Here is a 25,058-nt window from a genome sequence, read left to right on the forward strand (position 1 = left end):
ACAACAACAACAACAACAACACAGAGAGGACAGAAAAGGGGGAGAAAAGAGGCAGAACAGGAGAAGCAAAGTGTCGGTTAGCTGATGCCCACGTGGAGGAGATGCGCCGCCCGAGAAAGGGTCGCCCGTCCTCTGCGGGGAGAGCTACAGAGCGGGGCAGAACCGAAACCAAAACGAGAAGCTCACGCACACAGAGAGAGTAGCCGGCTTTGGGCTTCCCACGTACGTACCCCCGGACAAAAATGTCACTGGATTTCTCGCCAGTGAAGTAATCATCGTCCTCCAGGACTACCTCATCTGTGTTCCACACTATCACTCTAAGCTCGTATCTGATGGGGAGGAAGGGAGAACAAGGGGTGAGCCGGTAGGGAAGGAGGGTTGAGGCGGATCGCATGGGCACGGACACCCCCTAAGAACTGTGCTTCCTCTCCTAAGGCTCTCCAAGGAAGGTATGAGCAGAGGAAAGGAGACCACCACATCCTTCCTCTTGACTTTCCTCCATGGTTGTTACGGGGGCGGAAGAAGTGGCGTGCGGTGGGTGACAAAATGCCGGGTGGCACTCACCGCAAGGACTGCAGTTCACCTGAGCCACATGTCTCTCCTGGGCTTTGGTGCGCACAGGCTCCCCGCTGCCCAAATGGTCCGCCAGCTGCCTCCCCCCAGCTGTAGAAATTGCACAAAACAAATGAAATACCTATAATCCTAGGTATGATAAGAATCGCAATGTTGGGAATCTGAATAGGTGCACCTACACACACAGAGTCAATTAAGGTTTGGCAGACAGCCAAAAGCTCATGTGAAGGAGTAAGTCTGCCTGGTGATACAGAGGCATGGAGACAGCTCCATGATTGGTCAAGCTCTCTCAAGGGAGTGATAATTAATGGCCTACTAACTGTTAGTTCGGGACACGGGTGGCGCTGTGGGTTAAACCACAGAGCCTAGAACTTGCCAATCAGAAGGTCGTTGGTTCGAATCCCCGCGACGGGGTGAGCTCCCGTTGCTCAGTCGCAGCTCCTGCCAACCTAGCAGTTCAAAAGCACGTCAGAGTGCAAGCAGATAAATAGGTACCGCTCCGGCGGGAAGGTAAACGGTGTTTCCATGCGCTGCTCTGGTTCACCAGAAGTGGCTTAGTCATGTTGGCCACATGACCCGGAAATTGTACGCCGGCTCCCTCGGCCAATAAAGCGAGATGAGCGCCGCAACCCCAGAGTCGGCCACGACTGGACCTAATGGTCAGGGGTCCCTTTACCTTTACCTAACTGTTAGTTCAGTGGTTCAGTGTGTCAGTGTAGGAGTTGTGAGTCGCGTATGAGAGAGCTAGTCAAAGATCCGTGTTCTGTTCCTGTAATAATCCACTGTATATAATAAACACCTAACTACAAGTTCCTGGTTCCTGCTTTGTCCATCCTGTCTGCAGCCAAGTTGCCAACTGCTTTCGTAAATTCTGCGTTTACTCTGCTAGGTTTGGCTAAGGTCCTGCAACTAGTCAGAAAGTTGTGAAACACCAAATAGGTTTTGCCAATATATAATCCTACCTCAATCTGGGTAAAGCAAAGCTCCTCTAGGTCGAGCTAGGATTATAATACATCAGAATTTTTGGGGTTCTACCCTTCTTTGAATTTTGGTCATTTAAAGTTTATGATTTTTCTATTTCCTTCTGGGGAAACTGAATTGTTCAGTGAAATGAGGTTTTGTAGCCGGCATCCCATTAAGGCTTTGTTCTACAGTGTTACCTCGGGTTAAGTACTTAATTCGTTCCAGAGGTCCGTATTTAACCTAAAACTGTTCTTAAGCTGAAGCACCACTTTAGCTAATGGGGCCTCCTGCTGCTGCCACGCTGCCAGAGCACGATTTCTGTTCTCATCCTGAAGCAAATTTCTCAACCTGAAGCACTATCTCTGGGTTAGCGGAGTCTGTAACCTGAAGCGGTATGTAACCTGAAGCATATGTAACCCGAGGTACCACTATATTTTAGGTTTTTCTAATTTTTTTCCTTAAGCTTTTTTATTTTTATTATTTACTTGATTTCCACAAGATAATATTTCTAGTCGGTTACTTCTCGTTTCAGGGATTTTCACTGTATTTCATTTGTTTCGTGCAATCCCTCAGTTCTGTGGCTGTCTTTTTCCTATTGGTTCCCCCCCCCCCCAGCGGTAGGGCAGCTAAGTGGGAGGAGGCAGGCAGACTCTGGAAGTCCCATGTTGCGCCCCACACCTATGGGCAACTCGCCCCATCCCTGGGCGCGCAGCCCCATGCACCTGAGTGGTATCTTCCGCCACTGGGTTGTTTCAGGCGTTTTTGGCTGGGAGAGGAGGGGAAATTCCCTGCATTGCAGGGGGTGGACTGGATGACCCTTGGGTCCCTTCCAGTTCTACAGTTCTCTGATTTCTCTCCCCTCTGGAAACTCATCGAAACTCAGCTCCACAGAAATGAGAGCATGCTCTTTGAATTTGAATCGGCTTTGGGCAACCAGGGGCAGGACAAGAAGCAACTTGGTCAACGGACTTTTATGGTCAAATAGCATGGTGACATCCACCCGAGCTATAAATCAAATCCAGTCCATTAGGAAGCTGCCGTAAACGGAGCCAGACCACTGGATTTTGTGTCTGTTGTACACCTCTTAGATGTTTTCTGCATATAAGTACTTTCACAAATAAAATGAATTTCACCCTCCCACCCCAAACCCTCAAAAGTGCTGAACTCCTTAGGCGTCTCTCACAGGAGATACTCAGATGAAGTCCCATTTAACTTTTCAGACTTTTAACCATCCACACAACCAAATATAAACACGACCTACACTAGTAGCCAAAATTGTGGGAACCCTTTGGAGAAAGTGTATTTCCGAGGTCTGATGGCTCCTAACACCACTTTCTTTGGGGCGTAACGGCATAAAATTATATATCAGTGGGAAGATAATCTAATGAAGAATGTAATGCAACAAAGTTGGTTCAATTATCTGTATTCTATCAAAGGTTATAGCCAAATAACCAGAAAAGCGAATGTTTAGAGAGCCAATCAGATGTCGTTTTGGCAATGATGGATCATAACACCACATTTTTGGGGAGTAATACCATAAAATTATATATCAATGGAAAGATAATTTATATTGCCTCTTCTTTCTTTTATTGTCTCATTCGTTCTCTCCCTTACTCTCAGTCTCTTTGCCCTGTTAAACTATCCACCCCTTGATTCACCCACTCATCCTTCCTCCTCCTGAAAGGATTTCATGAAGGATTTCCTCTAGGCCCTCTTGACTAGGGCTGGGCGATATATTGATATCTCGTCCAAAACCAGTTTGAAGACCATTATACCGGTTTCATAATTTTTGACCTGGCGATATATCATGAATCGTGATCTCGTGTGCTATGCAGAAATCACGATGAACCATGAAGCCAGCCCACACTGCTCCATCCTTATTCCAGACATTGTGATGTATTGGTATACCACCATGTTTAGCTAGTGATATATCACGATGTTGAAAACCCAATCTTGCCCAGCCCTGCCCCTGATCCAACCCCGACCCAGAGCAAAACATTACTTCTTTGGCTTTCTCGGTGAGATGTCAATGGCGGGTCCTGGTGCCGGCATGTCCATGGGGAACATGTCCACCCACAACTCCAGTCGTCCCTGCAATGGTGGAGAGAGCCTGTTAGTGGCACCTAAATACTGCTTCTTGGGAGAAAAGCAATGACAAACCTAGACAGAATCTTAAAAAGCAGAGACATCACCTTGCCAACAAAGGTCCGTATAGTTAAAGCTATGGTTTTCCCAGTAGTGATGTATGGAAGTGAGAGCTGGACCATAAAGAAGGCTGATCGCCGAAGAATGGATGCTTTTGAATTCTGGTGCTGGAGGAGACTCTTGAGAGTCCCATGGACTGCAAGAAGATCCAACCTCTCCATTCTTAAGGAAATCAGCCCTGAGTGCTCACTGGAAGGACAGATCCTGAAGCTGAGGCTCCAGGACTTTGGCCACCTCATGAGAAGAGAAGACTCCCTGGAAAAGACCCTGATGTTGGGAAAGATGGAGGGCACAAGGAGAAGGGGGCGACAGAGGACGAGATGGTGGGACAGTGTTCTCAAAGCTGCCAGCATGAGTTTGACCAAAATGTGGGAGGCAGTGGAAGACAGGAGTGCCTGACGTGCTCTGGTCCAGGGGGTCACGAAGAGTCGGACACAACTAAATAACTAAACAACAACAACAAATCCCCCCCAAGTCCCAAATCGCTGGGCCCCACTCAGATCCAATCTGTTTGGGGACGCATAGTGCATGTCATCCAACCTTTTCTCCTGTTGGAGCAGACCCAGGGTGCGGTCGTCCCCTTTCCAAACATGGAGGAGGAGGAGGAGGAGGAGGAGGAGGAGGAGGAGGAGGAGGAGGAGGAGAAGAAGCAGAAGCAGAAGCAGAAGCAGAAGCAGAAGCAGAAGCAGAAGCAGAAGCAGAAGAAGAAGAAGAAGAAGAAGAAGAAGAAGAAGAAATTTTATTTATACCCCGCCCTCTCCAGCCAAGACCGGGCTCAGGGCGGCTAACACCAGGTATAAAAACAATTGATTATTCCTGACAATCAAAGGAAAGTGTTCCTTTATGCAACGGCAGCTGCCAGGATGCTTATAGCCAAAAATTGGAAAGGGAGAAAAATCCCATCAATGAAAGAATGGCAAATTAGATTTTGTGAATATATAAATCTGGCAAGACTCATAGCATTCATAAGGGGACAATCAGACCAGAAATTATTAAAAGAATGGGGATGTGCTAAAGAGTATATGAAAAAAGCATTGTTCTGGAGTAAGCATATCAGTGTGTAATGAATGATGTTTTGCAGAGTTAAAGAAAAAGAAAAATGGTGTAAAAAGTATAAAGATAGAAGTAATCTACATTAGACACAACAATTTAGAAAGAGTAAAATTTTTGAGGTCTTAGAACAAAGGAAGCAAGGGGTTTAAATGGATTGGTTTTGTTTGTTTGGTTTAGGTTTGTCTAGTTTTTTCCTTTTTAAATTATTTTCCTCAGGTATAGACAGAAAGAATGTTGTTTATGCTAACAGTTATAAAAATGTGTTCTTTTTCTATTTTTTCTTTCTTCTTTTTCTTTCTTTTTACTATCTCTTGTAGTATGTGTGAGATGTGGATGTCAACAATAAATAAAAATATTTTTTTAAGAAAAAGATCAACATAAAAACCACAATATATATATAATCAAAATAGAAACAACAACCCAATAACACGCCCCCCCCCTTGGAATCAGAGACATTAGAGACATACAAATACAGTAGTACCTCGGGTTAAGTACTTAATTCATTCCGCAGGTCCGTTCTTAACCTGAAGCACCACTTTAGCTAATGGGGCCTCCTGCTGCTGCCGCACCACTGGAGCACAGTTTCTGTTCTCATCCTGAAGCAGAGTTCTTAACCCGAGGTACTATTTCTGGGTTAGTGGAGTCTGTAACCTGAAGCGTATGTAACCTGAGGTACCACTGTACATGGTTGGGGCACAAGTCCTCCACACCAGCAAGTGCGCAGCCTAGAGTGGCGGCAGGTACCTGCTCAATGCCTGGCTTGTCCGGGTTCAGCAGGGGCCGTGTCTCCACGTGCTCAGGCACCAGTTTGCAGCCCACGCGCGGGATCTCCTCCCAGTGGTGCAAGACAGTCAGTGCAAGATGTTCGTCCGTCTGCTTCTTCTGGCCTGCGGGTGCAGAGAGCGCAGAGGCAATGAGGCAGAAAGAGAAAAGTGCCACCGTTGAAAGAGGAGCAGAAACATTTACTGCTGTCTGCAGCACCCTTGTGGGACCACAGAGCCTAGGACTTGCCGATCAGAAGGTGGGCGGTTCAAATCCCTGAGACGGGGTGAGCTCCCGTTGCTCGGTCCCAGCTCCTGCCAACCTAGCAGTTCGAAAGCATGTCAAAGTGCAAGTAGATAAATAGGTACCGCTCCGGCGGGAAGGTAAACGGCATTTCCGTGTGCTGCTCTGGTTCGCCAGAAGCGGCTTAGTCATGCTGGCCACATGACCCGGAAGCCCGGAAGCTGTACACCGACTTCCTCGGCCAGTAAAGCAAGATGAGCGCCACAACCCCAAAGTCGTCCATGACTGGACCTAATGGTCAGGGGTCCCTTTACCTTTACCTTAAGATGCTACTAAGATGCAGGTGGCGCTGTGGTCTAAACCGCAGAGTCTAGGGCTTGCCGATCAGAAGATCAGCAGTTCGAATCCCCGCAACGGGGTGAGCTCCCGTTGCTTGGTCCCTGCTCCTGCCAACCTAGCAGTTCAAAAGCACCTCAAAGGGCAAGTAGATAAATAGGTATCGCTCCAGCGGGAAGGTAAACGGTGTTTCCATGCGCTGCTCTGGTTCACCAGAAGCGGCTTAGTCATGCTGGCCACATTACCCGGAAGCTGTATGCCGGCTCCCTCGGCCAGTAAAGCGAGATGAGCGCCACAACACCAGAGTCGTCTGCGACTGGACCTAATGGTCAGGGGTCCCTTTACCTTAAGATGCTACTAAGACGCAGGTGGCGCTGTGGTCTAAACCGCAGAGTCTAGGGCTTGCCGGTCAGAAGGTCGGCAGTTTGAATCCCCGCGATGGGGTGAGCTCCCGTTGCTCAGTCCCTGCTTCTGCCAACCTAGCAGTTCGAAAGCACCTCAAAGTACAAGTAGATAAATAGGTACCGCACCGGCGGGAAGGTAAACGGCGTTTCCATGCGCTGCTCTGGTTCGCCAGAAGCGGCTTAGTCATGTTGGCCACATGACCCGGAAATTGTACGCCGGCTCCCTCGGCCAATAAAGCGAGATGAGCGCCGCAACCCCAATGTCTGCCATTGATGATCATTGGGGTCCCTTCCAATTCTACAGTGCTTTTCTCGGCAGAGCTTCAGCGGAACATTGTGGTCAAAGCAAACTCAAGTTGAGCCAAATTCCTTGCTGAGGTTATAGAATTGCAGGGTCTTCTAGTGCAACCCCCTTCAACACAGTTGGACCTTTTGCATCGTCCGTTGACCTGCTTATTTTGCTTCTGCTTCTCCCCTGGAAAGGTAATAAGCTAAACTGGACTCCCAAAGCCTGTCCCAACACTCACAATACCAAATGGCCTTCCCTTTTGTTTCCAATATTTATTGAGTGAATGCAGACACGTGCTCACTTTCTGGAGGGCTGGGGGCTTGCATTTAAAATGAAATATAACAGGTTCTCAGGATGCTGAATTCTGTGCACAGTGCTCAAATGCAGGACTTAAGCTTATAGCACACTCTGGAAGTTTAAAGATCCATCTAGCATCATCTTAGGAACAGATGAATCTAACCCTTACAGTTGTTCTTCACTTTTTATTTTTCCAATCTTCAGTTCTCCACATTTCCAGTATGAGATTTCCCCTAAAAAATCCACCTGCATTTTAGTGCAAATTTCACCCAATACACACATTGCATGCAATTCTGGCTGGTATGCAGCTTTTTTTTATTTTTGCAATGCAATCTCTTCTAAAATAATGCATTTTCAGAAGAATGTGCATTTCTATGGACACTTTGCCACAGTATGTGCCTTTCTGTACAAACTCCTTGGCTAGAAGTCGTCCTTGCAAAACGGCGATGATTGCATTGCAAAATTCAGAGGGCTGCACTGCAGAATTCTGCAAAATTTGAAGTCCAGCTATGTTTCCAGTCTGGTATTGTGCAAATTAGGCAGGTCCGCCTTTCGTTGTGAGCTAAATGGAAATCCTCTCCCTGTCCCCATCTCTCACCATCCTGTACATTCTGACTTCAAAGCAACTGACTTGGGCTGATTCGCTTCCAACGTACCGTTTTCGTCTTCCACTTCTGTGGGTCCTGTGAAGACCCGGTTGGTCACCTTCACTCTGCCGCCAGGGCCATAATGGGGCCCGTCCAGCTTCCCCTCTTTGCATAACTTGGACAAGATCTGGGTGGGCTTCTGAGGGTCTCTCCACATATTGTAACCATGGCTGTGGACAAAAGTGGACTCTCATCAGTTCAAGGTAGGGCTTCGGGGAGCCCAGTCCCTGCAGCCCACTCCTCATGGACCCTCCCAGCTCTATACAGTGGTACTTCAGGTTAAGAACTTAATTTGTTCTGGAGGTCGTTCTTAACCTGAAACTGTTCTTAACCTGAAGCAACACTTTAGCTAATGGGGCCTCCTGCTGCCACTGCGCGATTTCTGTTCTCATCCTGAAGCAAAGTTCTTAACCCGAGGTACTATTTCTGGGTTAGCGGAGTCTGTAACCTGAAGCGTCTGTAACCTGAGGTACCACTGTAGTTGTTTCTCTTTGACATCTGGTGGGAGGGTGTTCCACAGGGTGGGTGCCACCACTGAGAAGGCCCTCTGCCTGCTTCCCTGTAACTTGGCTTCTCTCAGGGAGGGAACCGCCAGAAGGCCCTCGGAGCTGGACCTCAGTGTCCGAGCAGAATGATGGGGGTGGAGACGCTTCTTCAGGTATAATGGACCGAGGCCATTTAGGGCTTTAAAGGTCAGCACCAACACTTTGAATTGTGCTCAGAAACGCACTGGGAGCCAATGTAGGTCTTTCAAGACCGGTATTGTATGGTCTTGGCGGCCGCTTCCAGTCACCAGTTTAGCTCTTAGTATGTTTCTCCCTTGTGTCCTGAGTTCAAGTGTCTTCAAAGCCCAGGACCCCTTTGGTAAAGGCTGCTCTCCAACTGGAGCGCTCGCAAGCCTGTGGAGGCAGAGCTGATTCATAGGGGCTAGTAGTGATCAATAGCCTCTCCTCCATGAATTTGCCTAATCCTGTTTAAAAGCCTTTGGCAGGGAGTTCCATAGTTTAACTGCATGAAGAAGGGCTTTTTAAAAAATCTGTCCTGACTCTTCCGACACTCTTTATCAGATGTTATGAGATCTAGTCTTAGGAGAGGAGAAGAAAAACTTTACATTCTACCCTCCTTTTCCATGCCGCGCATAATTTTAGAAAGCTTGCTCACTTTTTTCTAAATGGAAAGGTCCAGAACGCTGCGACCTTTCCTCCTAAAGGAGCTACTCCAACCTCTGGGTAAGTCTGATTGACCTTTTCTGAATCTTTCCCAACTTGGCAATATCCTTTTCGAGGTGAGGCGACCAGCACACAGTACAGTGGTACCTCAGGTTACATACGCTTCAGGTTACAGACTCCACTAACCCAGAAATAGTACCTCAGGTTAAGAACTTTGCTTCAGGATGAGAACAGAAATCGTGCTCCGGCGGCGTGGCAGCAGCAGGAGGCCCTATTAGCTAAAGTGGTGCTTCAGGTTAAGAACAGTTTCAGGTTAAGAATGGACCTCCAGTGATAATAACCTTGGTTGGCATGCATATCTATGGTATGACAAGGTAAAGGTGCATAAAGGCTTTAAAAACCATATTATTAGGAAAGCTTTGTATAATGTCTGGATTCGATATAAAGATTTGTTGGAAAGTAAAACCCCTAGGTGGCTGTCACCAATGGAAGCCAAGGCGGTGAAAAAATTAAATATGGAACCTAACTGGCCAAAATATTGTGAAATCCTAGAACAAGATGGCAAAAAGTTTAAACTCCAGAGTCATGAGAAGCTAAAGTTTAAAGTTCGAGATTGGTTACATTACCATCAGATAAATGAGACATTTAAGGAGGACAGGAAATTAGGATTTCAGAAGGAGAGGTCAAAGTTAGAAACAGAACTGCTAGAACCCAATACTAAGAATCTATCTAGAATGTATAACTTGCTGTTGAAATGGAATACACAGGAGGAAACGGTTAAATCAGCTATGATTAAATGGGCACAGGATATCGGTCATGACATTATGTTTGCTGACTGGGAACAGTTATGGACCACCGGCATTAAGTTTACGGCATGTAGTGCCTTAAAAGAGAACATAATGAAAATGATCTATAGGTGGTACATGACCCCAGTCAAGCTTGCAAAAATCTACCATTTGCCCAATAATAAATGTTGGAAATGTAATGAGTCTGAAGGTACCTTCTATCATCTTTGGTGGACCTGCCCAAAGATTAAAGTCTTTTGGGAAATGATCTATAATGAAATCAAAAAAGTCCTTAAGTGGACATTTATAAAGAAACCGGAGGCTTTTCTCTTGGGCATGGTTGGCCAGTTGGTGCCAAGGAAGGATAAGACTTTTTTTATGTATGCGACCACAGCAGCAAGGATCCTGTTGGCAAAGTATTGGAAGATGCAAGAACTACCTACTCTGGAAGAATGGCAGACAAAGGTGATTGACTTTATGGGACTGGCAGAGATGACCGGCAGAATCCGTGACCAGGGGAAAGAGACAGTGGAAGAGGACTGGAAGAAATTTAAAATATATCTTAAAAATTGTTGTAAAATTGAGGACTGATAAGATGTCTGGGGGTAAGAAATAGAGAATTACAGCTGTAAACATTAACATTAAGGAAATTTAAAGAAAACTACTAGAGAAATTGACTGAAGGGTTGCTAAAGAGTTGTAAAACAAGGATGCAGTGAAAGGGAGGTATGGGGAAGTCATGTTTTAAATGTTTTTTATATGTTTTTGTTTTGTGTTTTGTTTGTCTTTTTGTTAAAAAACCAATAAAAATTATTATATAAAAAAAAGAATGGACCTCCAGAACGAATTAAGTACTTAACCCGAGGTACCACTGCATATGGGTAAGACTTAATAGGAAGTGTTGCTGAATTCACAGAATCAAAGCGTTGTAGAAGGGACCATGAAGGTCCTCTAGTCCCTGCAACGCGATAATCTTTTGCCCAACATGGGGCTTGAACCCTCAAGCTTGAAATTTGGGATGTGGAACTGCAATGCCATGTGAGTGAGATGAATAAACACCCAGCAATAAAAGATAACGGGAGAGGATTTACCCCAGCAAATTATTTGTCAAAATTACAAATACCCAAATACAGACGGACATTTACCCTTGCAAGATTCTACATGCTGCCTTATTGGAGGGCAGATTCGAGGGTAAACCATAATACGTGGAACGAGTCTGCCCTGTGGCTTGATGGAGGAAGAAACTGTCTCTCATGTCTTGTTACATTGCCGTTTCTACAGGGATAGACGCTCAGCATTTATCACTCCTGTTATACAAAAATCTCCAAATGGGTCCGAACTTCAATGACTAAAACTCCTGGTAGAGGACAAGGATCCAGAGATCACGCTCAGGGTGGTCAAATTCTGTGTGACTGCTGTAAAACTTAGGGAACAAGCTGTACTACCAAAATGATTAGGGTTTTAAATGATAATTTTAGGTTATATTTTAATGATCAAGATTTGTCAGGGAACTGCCATCGGAGCTAGAGGCAGAGGGAAGGCTCCAGAGGGATGCCAGAGAGGGTCCCAGCAGGGAGAGAGGCAGCCCATCTGCTGGGGAAGGAAATCAGCGTAACACCAGTGGAGAAGGGGGGCAGATGGGGGAATCGGAGAGGAGGCTCCAGGACTCCTCGCCGGAGACCAGCGGGGAGAGCACGGGTCCTCCGCTGCCCACACCCTCCCTGCGCAGAAGACTCCCGTGCTTACTAGAAACGACGAGTTCGCCCAAACTAAAATCAGGGAACTCCGGGACGGAAGAGAAAACCATGGGGGGGTTGAGGGAAAGGAAGGGCTACTGTACTATAAGGGGGCACTGTATGTACTTGAGGGGGAAGGTACTCAAACAACTCCACGACAACCCAACAGCTGGGCACTTTGGACAGCACAAAACCATGCTGCTTGTCACCAGGCAGTTCTGGTGGCCAAGGGTGAGGGAAGATGTACGGGAATATGTAGGGGGGTGCGACCGCTGCCAGAGGGCAAAGGGGGAGAGGGCTGCACCCGCAGGGTTACTGGAACCCTTACCCACGCCGGGAAGACCCTGGGAGGTGGTGTCCATTGATTTTATGACAGATTTGCCCAAGTCAAGGGGAAAGACAGCAGTCATGGTAGTAGTCGATCTACTGACGAAGATGTGCCATTTCATAGCTTGCTCACATGCGGTGACGGCAGAGGAGACAGCCAGGTTGTTTGTGGATCACATCTTCAGGCTGCATGGGGCTCCCTCGAGGGTCATCTCAGATCACGGGAAACAATTTACTTCCCGGTTCTGGAGGAAACTCATGAGCTTGCTACAGGTCGAGGTGGGCTTCTTGACGGCGAGACACCCGGAAACCAATGGGCAAGCAGAAAGAGCGAACAGTATACTCCAGCAATACCTATGCTGCTACGTCAGCGAGAGACAGAATGATTGGGTAGAGAAACTAGCGGTGGCTGAATTTGCGTACAATAATGCTGAGCATGTGTCCACGGGAATGAGCCCGTTCATGGCCAATTATGGGTGTCACCCCAGGGCCTTCCCGGGGAGGGGGGAGGAAGGATGGAGTGTACCTGCGGCTGAGCAATTTGTGGAGGAAATGGAGGCCTTGCACCAGCAACTCAGGATGAACTTGGAGCGGGCCAAGGAAGTTTACAAGAGGCAGGCAGGCAAGCACCGTCAGGAGGGGGAGGCCATACGGGTGGGAGACCGAGTGTGGTTGTCAACCCAAGGGTTACCCCTAAAGGGAAGGTGCAAGAAGTTGCAGCCAAGGTGGCTGGGACCTTTTGAGGTAACACAGCAGGTGAACCCTGTGGCATTCAAGCTCAAGTTGCCCGGCAGCATGAAGATACATCCAATGTTTCATAGGTCTCTACTCTCATCGTACAGGGAGGGGCGGGAATTTCCGGGGCAGGAGGGAGAAGTCATCACCCACACGTGGGTAGAGGAGAGGGAACATCACAACCAAGCCACGGAAATACTCGATTCAAGGTGGCGAGGGCGCAAGATGGAGTACTTGGTAGCTTGGGAGGGAGAACGCGAGTCAGAAAACACGTTGGTTCCCGCTGAGGCGGTCAATGAAGGATATCTGGTGGAAGAGTTCCACAGCCTGTTCCCAGATAAACCAGAACCACTAGCGAGATTCTGGGAGGAGGAATTTGGAACCACAGACGAAGAGGACTTTGTGGGTTTTCCTGCCTCCGAAGAGGAGGGAGGGGAGGTGTCCGAGGGAGAAGAATCAGACTGGGAGGCCCACCCCGTGGGAAAAGATAGGAGTGGGTGGGAAGCGGGTTTTGAATCCTCAGAGGAGGACGACAGCTCCTTCAGGGGATTCCCCGCATCATCGGCCGAGGAAAGGAACGAGGTTGGATCAGAAGGTCGGGCCGGGGGTGGAGGGGGTCCTGGGGGGGAGGAGGATGTCAGGGAACTGCCATCGGAGCCAGAGGCGGAGGGAAGGCTCCAGAGGGATGCCGGAGAGGGTCCCAGTAGGGAGAGAGGCAGCCCATCTGCTGGGGAAGGAAATCAGCGTAACACCAGTGGAGACGGGGGGCAGATGGGGGAATGGGAGAGGAGGCTCCAGGACTCTTCACCGGAGACCAGCGGGAAGAGCACGGGTCCTCCGCTGCCCACACCCTCCCTGCGCAGAAGACTCCCGCGCAGGGAGAGTAGGAGGAGACTTGGCATCAAATAACTTCTTTGCTGGAAGAAGTTCAAGAAACGCCCACTGACGGATTCTGCCAGCGACTGAGACAGCCACGAAGTGAAGGGCTGTCCAGACAGAAAGGGTTCAACCAGGCAACCTAGCCAGGAGTGGCGGCAACTTACGCATGAGCAACCCCTAGAACTATTACAAGATTTAATGTATTTTTTAAAATGCCACTATATCTGAATTGTCTCCGTTATACCCAATTGCAATTCAATGTATCCCTGTTGTGTTTTATGATTTTCCTGATAATGTAAGTGAGCCGGAACTGGTCTGTGACCGTAATAATAAAATTCTGAATTAAGAGACCAATGCTCTACTTGCATGCGGTTTCTTTGAATGAAGAGTTGACTTCTCTGGCAAACTCTGCTTCTTGCAGGGACTCCCTCAGAGCTACAAAATTCAGCTGCAAGGATCCGGGATGCTTACATGGAGTAGTTCTGTGTGATCCCACAGGTCGCCCTGTGCTTGCTGTAGTATCGGTTCTCCAGGTCGATCTTGGTCTCGCCAATCAGATCATCGGATCCCACCAGATCCCAGTCGTAAATGGCCACTGTCAACATGGACTCCATGGGAAAAGTGGCCTCGATGTCAAATGACCTGGAGGGGAAGATACAACCATCTGGAATCACGGGGGAAATTGGAAAAGAATGGGACGTGGCAAGCGAGGAGAACGACAGCCCTCAGGGATGGAGAAACATTTACAAAACAATCGTTGCTGGGATAGGTGGAATTATTAGACGGGTGCAAAAACAAGCTAACCAACTAGCTGGTCAGAGTTGACCGAAGGCAGCCTTTTCTTAGCCTTGGGTCCCTAGATGTAATAATAATAATAATAATAATAATAATAATAATAATAATAATATCATATTTATATCCCGCCCATCTGGTTGGATTTCCCCAGCCACTCTGGGCGGCTCCCAACAGAATATTAAAAACACTATAAAACATCAAACATTATAAACTATATAAACATCAAACATGTTTAGGGAAGTTTTTAATATTTAATGCTGTATTGTTTTTAACACTCGATTGGAAGCTGCCCAGAGTGGCTGGGGAAACTCAGCCAGATGGGCAGGGTATAAATAATAAATTATTATTATTATTAACTTCCCTAAACAGGACTGACTTCAGATGTCTTCTAAAAGTCAGATATTTGTTTATTTCCTTGACATCTGTTGGGAAGGCGTTCCACAGGACAGGTGCCACTACCGAGAAGGCCCTCTGCCTGGTTTCCTGTAACCTCACTTCTCGCAATGAGGGAACCGCCAGAAGGCCCTCGGACCTGGACCTCAGTGTGCGGGCTAACGACAACTCCCAGCATCCCTGACCACAGATCCTGCTAGCTAGGGATGATGGGAGATGTAGTCCAACAATACCTGGGGACCTGAGATTGAGGAAGGCTAGCCTAAGGTGTGCAACGCCTGGTTTGGAAAACCCCAGTTCTCCACCCCCATTAATGCATCCCAGTACTAATGGAATTTTGCTGCCTCACAGGTGCCTGCAAATGTCTCTGAGGCTGCTTCCTGGCAGGTCTGGTGTCCACCTGAGCTTTAACAACAACAACAACAACAACAACAACAACAATTTATTATTTATACCCCGCCCATCTGGCTACGTTTCCCCAGCCACTCTGTGTGGCTTCCAACAGAATATTAAAATACAAAACCTATTAAACATTAAAAGCTTCCCTAAACAGGGCTGCCTTCAGATGTCTTCTAAAAGTCAGATAGTTGTTTTTCTCTTCGACATCTGGTGGGAGGGTGTTCCACAGAGTGGGCGCCACCACCAAGAAGGTCCTCTGCCTGGTTCCCTGTAACTTGGCTTCTCGCAGTGAGGGAACTGCCAGAAGGCCCTCAGAGCTGGATCTCAGTGTCCAGGCAGAACGATGGGGGTGGAGACGCTCCTTCAGGTCTACAAGGCCAAGGCACAGTCAGAGAGCTGGAAGAGCCCTCAGTGGTCATCTAGCCTAACCCCCCTGCTGCGTGGCCATCCCTGACCGACGGCCATCCAAACTCTCTTTAAAAAACCTTCAACGAAGGAAAGCCCACCATCATCAGAGAGAATCTGTTCCACCCTTGAATGTATCCTACCCCCAGAAAGTCCTTCCTGATATTTTCTCAGGATCTCCTTCTTTGTCCTTGAAATACATTTTGGGGGGTCCTCGCCTCTAGAGCAGCAGAAAGCAATCTTGCTCCGCCTTCTGGGCGAAAGGACTGCCACGTGGAAGATGGAACAAACTTGTTTTCTGCTGCCCTGGAGGCAAAAGAAAACCCAACCAAGGCAGCGCTGTGCAAAATGGCAGCCTGGCTCAGCGCGGAGTCCCCTTACTTTCCAAAAATGGGGTTCAGCTGTTTGGAGATGTAGTTCTCCTTGTCCTTGATGTCCGTCTTCCCCAACTTGATGACGACGTACGGGTCAGCTTTGCCGTTGATGTCGGCAGGATGCAGATCGGTGGCCTGGAAGAGAAGCCAAGGCTCATTGCAGGATGCAACCCTAAAGTCCCACATTAACAAAAAGGGGTCCCTTCTCTCCAGCTCGCCTGCTATCTATCTTTGAAGAGGCTTGTGATGGCCTGGGACTCGGGCTCGGACTCAGAACCAGAGGAGACTCAGTCCGCACCAGATCCTGTGCCTCAGGCATCATCCGAACCAAGTCTGGGGCCTGATTCTGAAGAGCCCCAGTCTGCACAGGTTCCCCTGCAGCAAACACCAGCTGGGCCGAGTCAGGGGCCTGAGCCTGCCCTGGCTCCAGATGCGGGGATGACCTCGTTGCCTCCAGCTGGGCCATCACTCACAGCTGCTCCACTACCGGTTGGGTCAGGGGAGGCTGAGGCGGCCTCTGGGTCTAGTAACCCACCAACATCTCCAGAGCTACAAAGAGTAAGGTCTGAGAAAAGGAGAGACCTGAGTACTCGCAGGAGGAGTGCTCGTCTTCGGGCGAGGCAGGGAGGTGAGTCGCCGGGGGATCAGGACCGGCTGTTACCCTGACAGAGATAAAAGGCTGTCGGACCCCGCCCCAGGTTGCAGGAGCAACATTACTAGAACCTGCCTGAGACCCTGTGCCTGACCTTGCCTGGTTTCCTGCCTTGGCCCTGTAGGACTAACTTCTCGTGGAACCTTTGGACTCTGGACCGGTCCTGGACGGCGTTTCACGGGTTACCCCTGGGCCCAGCACAAGGCTGACCTTAAGGTACGTACAGGGCCAGATTGAGGTTTGATGAGGCCCTCAGCTCCTGAAGATAATGGGGCCCTTTATATGTCCAGCTGTCCTTTGTCAACAACAAATTGTCACTGTTTTTTGTGCTGAATATATGCTATATGGTAATTGATGGACCTAATAGGTATCTGAAGCCATTTGTACATGTTGCCCTGCAACCAGTCCATGCAGAATGTAGGCACCCTATATATAGAAATGAGCAAACCAGTAATATTTGAGGGAGCAGGCAGGGCCCATGACTTGCATCATCGGAGCCTACACAACACAAAACACTGTTGTTGTCTGTATCTCACTGTTGTTGTATGTATCTCACTGTATATAAGTTGTACAAGTGACAATAAAGTATTTCAATTTCAATTTCTCCTTTTCTCTAGACTAAAAAGTCCCAAACACCACAACCTTTCTTCATACAGGAGCCGCTCCATCCCCTTGATCATTTGGGCGGCTCTTTTCTGAACTTTTCCCAGACCTATAATCTCCTTTTTGAGGCAAGGCAACCAGAACCTGACTGGGGGCAGCTCAATGGAATCAAATGCTTGGAGCTGGAAGGGCTGTAAGAAGAAAGAGAAAACCATGTGTGTCTGTTTGCTTACCCTCACCACGTAGACCCGAACCAGCACATTGATGGGGTCGTTGCTTGGGATGCCCTGGAACATGCCGAAATTTGGGTCGTACCCCGCCTCTTTGGTGATGTCATCAGGGAGTGGCACTTTGTAGACGCACATGGAGCCCTGCAAGAAAAAGGGGGAGGAGGAGGAGATGTTTTAATCTGGTTAAAAGGGAATCCAGGCCTGGGCAAAGCAATAATAATAATAATAATAATAATAATAATAATAATAATATTTTAGTTATACCCCACCCATCTGGCTGGGTTTCCCCAGCCACTCTGGGCGGCTCCCAACAGAATTAAAAGCACAATAAACCATCAAACATTAAAAACAAAAGCAAAACGGGAGCATGACCGAATCACAGGCTCAGAGATTGTGAGGGACTCGCAAGGGTCATCTAGTCCAACCCCTTCTGCAGTGCAGGAATTGCAGCTAAAGAATCCCTGTGGCATGTGGCCTCTTTAAAAAAACAAAAACCTCTCCCTCTTGTGTTTTGGTGCACCAGGATAATGGCTCCAGGAATAACAGACCCCCAGCTCCACATGGAAAATGCAGGTTTGAAATCAGAAAATTGGAAATTTCTAAGCTTCCAGGTTTGTCAGCTTGTTTAAGATAGCTCTATGTATTTTTATTCATTCATTCATTCATTCATTCATTCATTCATTCATTCAGACAAAGTAATAATCATAAATGAATAAGAATAAACAGATGTACCCCACCACTGAGACCATTCCATTGTAACTATCCAACCCAAAATTCAACACCTCTTACAATGGTTTGACCCCTTTCCGTTTTAACAGTACAAATTCTACAAGCACCTTCCATATCTCCTCAAAATCATTTCTCCTGCATATTCCCCGTCTTACCTTAACAGCACATGTAAATTTATCATTAATAGCTATATCCCACACCTCTTTATACCATTCTTCCATTTTATATTCACCTTGCCCCCTTCCACTTTCTAGCTATAATAATTCATGCAGCTGTCAATAAATTTGTGAGCAGCAGAAAAAAAGTCAATAGACTTGATGGCAGGATTTAAATAAACATTCACATTATCAGTACTAGAAAATGTTTAGAAGATAGTGAAATATGATGCTGTATTTACTTTTATTTTATGTTTTTAGGCTTGATGTTATGTTATTAATAACTTTTTCTGTTAGGAGATAGCGAAGTGGGTGAAAAGAGAGACAAACCAGAAGCAGAAGGGGGAAGCCTTGTAGGGGAGGGAGGGAGGAATATATAATAAATGTTAAGAATTTGAGATGTATGTAATGAATGAAAAAGAACAATGAATAATTTTTTTAAATAAATAAATTTGTGAGCAAGTCCTTCACAGCCTGCGAACCTTCTACCCCACCATAAATTGATAATAATGCAACTTCTGGATTTTCAGACAGCTTTAACCCCATGATTTCTGTTATCTCAATAATAATAATAATAATAATAATAATTATTATTTATTGTACCCCGCCCATCTGGCTGGGTTTCCCCAGCCACTCTGGGCTGCTTCCACAGAGACCAAAAATACACTAAAATGTCACACATTAAAAACTTCCCTGAACAGGGCTGCCTTAAACACCCTTTGCCAGAAAAATTGTACATAGTGACACCTCCACCACATGTGAACATAATTCCCTGTTTTCTGGCATCCGTATTTTGAAATCCTATCCAATGTGAGAGCTGGACCATAAAGAAGGCTGATCACCGAAGAATTGATGCTTTTGAATTATGCTGCTAGAGGAGACTCTTGAGAGTCCCATGGACTCCAAGAAGATCCGACCTCTCCATTCTGAAGGAAATCAGCCCTGAGTGCTCACTGGAAGGACAGATCCTGAAGCTGAGGCTCCAAGACTTTGGCCACCTCAGGAGAAGAGAAGACTCCCTGGAAAAGACCCTGACGTTGGGAAAGATGGAGGGCACAAGGAGAAGGGGACAACAGAGGACGAGATGATGGGACAGTGTTCTCGAAGCGACCAGCATGAGTTTGACCAAACTGCGGGAGGCAGTGGAAGACAGGAGGGCCTGGTGTGCTCTGGTCCAGGGGGTCATGAAGAGGCGGACATGACTAAACGATTAAACAACAACAAATCCAATGTGAGAGGAGGGAGGGAGGACCACTACCCATTTCTAGAAGTATAAAGGCATCACATCTCTGAAAAGAGGGCCATAAACTGTTCTGACTCTGCTGTGTGTGGAGGTTTGCAGATGCCAGCCCCCCAACTCACTTTGAACCTGCCCACGATGCGATCCTCGTCGGCTGCGTGGTCATCATCGTCGCCAATCTTCCCCCGAAAGAGGTTGAAAGTGTGCAGCCAGTCCTCAAAGTAGTCAAATTCTGTCTCCAGCTCTTTGGGGAACACCTGGAGAGGAGGTGACAATGAACCCGGGAAAGCAACAGCGAAGCATGCAAAGTAGAAATAATAATAATAATTGCTCTTCGTTGTATTTCTCCGTTTCATAACCTCTTGATGGCAAAAGAAGCCCCCAAACCTCAAAGCAGTTTACAAAAATGATAAAATCAAGCAAAATTTTAGAGCAATGTTTCCAAACATACCAATATTTAAGATTCAGGTAGGAAGCCGTGTTGGTTTGACGCAGTTGAAATATATATATATATTTCCACGTACATTGGACAAACAAACAGACGAATAAATGCACGTATCGCAGAACACAAGAATGCCGTCAAAAAAGAAGAAAAAACTTCCTCTCTTTTCCAACACATGAAAGAAACAGGACACGAAATTAATTTTGCAGATTCCAAATTGCTCTTTAACACGGAACATCACCACAAGAGAATAATCATGGAAGCCATCGAGATAGAGAAACACCCTCACAACATGAACAAGCGTGACGACACATCCCGCTTGCCAGACATCTGGAAATTAGCCCTCTCCACAAAAACTGACACCAGATCCAGAGGCACACAGAACGCCAACACCAATCAACCACACCAGACCCAAACCCAGACCCTCTCCACAGATGAATTACTGACACCATCCAGTAGCCAATCCATGGTGGCACCTCCGGATGCTGCACCCCCCTGCAATCCCTACACAGATCTGGCTGACACAAGCCACAAAACCACAGCTCGCCCCTATACACGAAGCCAAGCCAAAGCACAACTAAGTGCAATACAGCCATCTTCTCAGGAAAACTCTTCACAAAGTTCAAGAGGTCAAGACACAAAGACTTTAGCAACTAATCCACACCTAATGACCCACCTAAGTGGTACTCAGGATATCACTCAAGAAATCACTCAAGGTATCTCTCAAGTAATTAAGGAACAAAAGAAGAAAAGGCACACTAGCCTGGGAACTTCCTCTCTGCCCAGAACATTGGAGGCTAGACACCACACCCCCTCTACAGTATTTATAGGAACTCAAACATTGAGATCCCGCTCTGTTCCAGTAACAAGAAGCCGAAAGCACCAGCCTGAAGATGACGAGTGAGACCTCGTCGAAACGTCGCCTAGACACCCCAACTTTTACACGGGAAGACACCCGAGGACACCAAAACCTGCATATATATATATATATATATATATTGTCCAGGAGCACCTTAGAGACCAACTAAGTTTGTTCTTAGTATAAGCTTTCATGTGCATGCACATTTCTTCAGATACCAAGAAGCAACTATATATATATATATATCGAGCAGAGGATCCATGGTTCCCCTTCATTCCCTCCTCTGTGGCTTGCTTTGAAGCAGCAAAGCGGGAGAGTAAGCGGCTCCTGTCCGGTTGGCAGCTTTAAAGCGAGTGTGCTCTCTTTCCCTCCCTCCTCCCCGCTCAGCTCACTGAAAAGCAGCAAAGCTTCTCCACCCACCCCACACGTGCTCCTTGTCCCTGCAGTGTTTTTCCTTCCCTCCCCACTTAAAACGTGGTTACAAAGCACGGATCCACATGGATCCTCAGGATTTTTGCATTGCATCACCCCAAGTTCATCATCAGATCACATAACGTGTCCATGGCTACAGCCTGCACCGAAAAAATCACGCACCCACTGTTTTGTAGGGCTGCAATGGCGCAAAAACGTGGTTACAAAGCACGGATCCACATGGATCCTCAGGATTTTTGCATTGGGCTAGCCCAAACTCACCGTCAGATCACATGTCTGTGGCCACAGCATGAACCACAAAAATCATACAGCCACTGTTTCGTCAGAATATATTTTTTTCTTGTTTTCCTCCTCTAAAAACTAGGTGCGTCTTATGGTCAGGTGCATCTTATGGAGCGAAAAATATGGTAATTAGGTTAGGATTACCATACGCCTGGAATTTCCCGGATATAACCCTCATAAACAGCATCTCGATGGAAATTGCTGAGATGTCCAGGAAAATGTGGACGTATGGCAGCCCATGTCGGCAGTGTACAGGTGAAGCTCGAAAAATTAGAATATCATGGAAAAGTTCATTTATTTCAGTAATTCAACTTAAAAGGTGAAACCAATATACGAGATAGACTCATATATATAATCATCACAATTATAACAAATAAAGGCTTGACATATCTCGCTTTGCATGTCATGTATTAATTTCACCTTTTAAGCTGAATTACTGAATTCTCCACGATATTCTAATTTTTCGAGTTTCACCTATAGATATTCATTTAAAAAATAGTTTTTAAAAAACTCAACGTTTGCGTCCGGATCTTCACTTTTTGAAATATGGCAACCCTAAATTAGGTTATAGAATACACCTGCAAAGGAAAAAATAAAAACCCCAGTCTGGAGGGGCCCTCAGGATGCAGAGCTAAACCCCCCATAAACCCACGCTTCTGATGCAGCTGGGATCTGGCACAGCTCACCTTAAGCTCATCGATCTTCTGCTTGTTCTTCTTCTCAGGACCCTCGGACGTCGGCGGCTGCCCCTGTTGCTGCTTCTTCTTCTTGTCTTCCTTGGGGGCCTTGATTTTCTCTTTGGTCTTCCCTTGGCCTTTGGAGCCTTTCATGGGAGAGTCATCGAGTCTGATTTCTGAGCCCCCCAAGGGAACCAGTGGCAGATGGCGTATGGGGAGGGCAGGTGCGGCAAAGGCGGGAGACGAGAAACAGAAGGAGCAGCCGTGATGTGCATGAAAGCTGACAGGCAGCCCCTATCAAACCAATTTTTGCCGTTCCTAAACCTTCCCACTGAGGCTTGGGGAGACCACCAGTCCTTGATATTAATGTCTCAGGTACCATGCTGAAAAGGACTGCACAGGTGAGGAATGTCGGAAGCGCCCCCCCCCCCCGCTCCTGATCAGGAGCCTAGAAAAAACCCCACCAAGAACTCTGGCCAATATACCATATTTTTTGCTCTATAAGACTCACTTTTTCCCTCCTAAAAAGTAAGGGGAAATGTGTGTGTGTCTTATGGAGCGAATGCAGGCTGCGCAGCTATCCCAGAAGCCAGAACAGCAAGAGGGGTTGCTGCTTTCACTGCGCAGCGATTCCTCTTGCTGTTCTGGCTTCTGAGATTCAGAATATTTTTTTTCTTGTTTTCCTCCTCCAAAAACTAGGTGCGTCTTGTGGTCTGGTGTGTCTTATGAAGCGAAAAATATGGTAAGTTTCAAAAGTGGGAGTGGTCCCTACTCACAAATAAAACACACAGAAAAGCCCAATATACACGTTGATCTACCCCCATTTAGGTGAGGAATCATATGATTATATGCTGCTTTGGAGTTTTTAATTCGATCCAACACATGTAATTATTAATATTCGTTATTTCCAGGCGTCATCTCTGAGAAACGTAGAAAAATAACAGGATATATTTATACGAATTCTTCAAACTTATACGACCCCTTAAAAATTAGATAAGGAAGCAAATGTTGCGTTTTATAATTTATGATAATTTAGAATTTGAATGTATTTTCATGTAATGTTTGATACTTCCAGCTGATGAAGGTGAATACATCGAAACAGGGCCCTGTCCTGGTTTCTGATCCATAATTGACTTCTGACTTCTGCTCAATGATTGAAACTAAGATCTTCACATGAAATTTTACTATGGACTAACATGAATTTATCTCTACTCATAAACTCTTACCTTTAATACTGTAACGAATTATTGTGTTATACATATCCTTATGAGTTTGAGTTTGTAATCTCTATTTGAGTTTGTAATCCTTGTCAGAATACATACTTTTGAATGGATTAGTTTTTGTTACAACTGACTATTGATTTGCGAGTAGGGACCACTCCCACTTTTGAAACTTATACTGGCCAGAGTTCTTGATGTGCTTTTTTCTTGGTATATTTAATAACAAGAACTCCAATTTATTTAACGTCCCAATCAGGATCCTGACACTTCCCGGGTGCAGTGGAACAGTATAGATTTGGGAAAGCGGTTTGCAGAGGGGCATAGTTCAAAAGACAACAGTTGGGAAGAACTGGGTGGTGAACAGCTAGGAGAAGAAGAACCGGGAGGGAGAGAGTTAACAGACTCCTGTTCGCCAGAAAGTGTCCAGCCGATCAGTCCAAGGTCACGGAGATTAGATAAGGTAGCTGCACAGAAGGCGCAGTGGTTGCGAGATCAGGTTGCAAGATGAGGAAGAGACTCGGGAGGAAAGTGGGGGTATACCTTAATTGGGAGCACCTGCGCTCTGAGAATGGACAATTTTCTCTTCCGCTGTGATCATTAAAATCTCTTTCAATGGTAAGAGACTATTTTTGCTTTGTTCTGCTCAACGGCAGCCAAAGAGAGGGACGAAACTGCTTCCCCAAAGGCAGACAGAATGCTTCGATTCATTGGGAGGGAGGTGTTCGTGGTTTCCCTGGAAGTTTGGGTGCAACTCAGCTTGCAGGAAAAGGGTCTGCACGGGGTCTAAACAGAGTATAGGACCCCCAAATCCCCAAAACTATCCCTGTAGCTTTAACCTCTTTGCTGACCTCTCTATCTCTCCTTCAAGGTTTAGAGGGGTACACATTGGGTTGTGTTCCCTTTACAACTTTCTTCTCCTCCTGAAACTTTCTTGGGGCCTCAAGGCAGGAGGAGGGAACTTTCTGATTCTACATCAGACAGTGTCGGATCACAGAAGTGCCCCCAGCCTTCCCCAAGACATCTGACATGCCCAGCTCCAAAGTCCAATTCTGCCAGCTTTCATCGCCTCTTTGCCAGTGATGGGTTGATGACAGAAAAACTGAGGGAGGTGGGGGGACCATGCAGAGAGGGAGACAGAAAGTGCCCAAACCTTTGCTTTTGGGCAGTTGGCAAAGAGAGAGCGAGGAAGAAATGGAAGGAGGCACAAACACCCTGCAGATGGTACCATGGAAGGGGCCTGTGCTGAACTCTTTTCATATGCATTAAAAAAAAATAAATGTAATAGCACAACAGTTTCCTCGCAGGTGGAAAAGGAGAATTCATTTTCAACAGTTCACAATGTTTCTACAGTTCAGGTACAGTGGTGCCTCGCAAGACGAAATTAATCCGTTTCGTGAGGCTCTTCGTATAGCGGTTTTTTCGTCTTGCGAAGCAAGCCCATTGACAGCTTAGCGGATTAGCGCTATTAGCGGTTTAGCGGCTTATCAGCGGATCAGCTGATAAGCGGCTTAGCGGCTTAGGAAAAGGGGGGAGGGGAAAAAACCTGCAGGAACTCGCAAGACATTTCGTCTTGCGAAGCAAGCCCATAGGGAAATTCGTTTTGCGAAGCGCCTCCAAAACGGAAAACCCTTTCGTCTAGCGGGTTTTCCGTCTTGTGAGGCCTTCGTCTTGCGGGGCACCACTGTACTTGCATTTTGTTTCAGCTCTAGGAGAGGAGCTCATTTTTTTCGGGGGGGGGGAGATTTGGAGAGACCAAATCTCTATGTTTC

General features: G+C 46.8%; 1 protein-coding gene across 14 annotated transcripts in view; it reads right to left on the reverse strand.

The window, feature by feature from the left end:
• Positions 1-25,058, reverse strand: part of OTOF (otoferlin) — a 194,931-nt gene that overhangs the window by 12,016 nt on the left and 157,857 nt on the right. For 8 of the 14 annotated variants that reach the window (XM_083732971.1, XM_083732961.1, XM_083732972.1 and 5 more), the window contains 9 exons: positions 22,079-22,245; positions 19,500-19,634; positions 17,257-17,394; positions 15,776-15,903; positions 13,874-14,044; positions 7,782-7,942; positions 5,539-5,681; positions 3,539-3,627; positions 231-329 (listed from right to left, as the gene is read on the reverse strand). In XM_083732971.1, coding sequence (XP_083589097.1) covers positions 231-329; positions 3,539-3,627; positions 5,539-5,681; positions 7,782-7,942; positions 13,874-14,044; positions 15,776-15,903; positions 17,257-17,394; positions 19,500-19,634; positions 22,079-22,245 — 1,231 coding nt within the window. The remainder of the gene's footprint in view (positions 1-230; positions 330-3,538; positions 3,628-5,538; positions 5,682-7,781; positions 7,943-13,873; positions 14,045-15,775; positions 15,904-17,256; positions 17,395-19,499; positions 19,635-22,078; positions 22,246-25,058) is intronic. The other 6 variants (XM_083732962.1, XM_083732969.1, XM_083732970.1 and 3 more) reach the window with 2 other exon arrangements.

The sequence above is a fragment of the Podarcis gaigeae genome, assembly GCF_964106915.1.
Source record: "Podarcis gaigeae genome assembly, chromosome: 3".
Classification (NCBI taxonomy): domain Eukaryota; kingdom Metazoa; phylum Chordata; class Lepidosauria; order Squamata; family Lacertidae; genus Podarcis; species Podarcis gaigeae.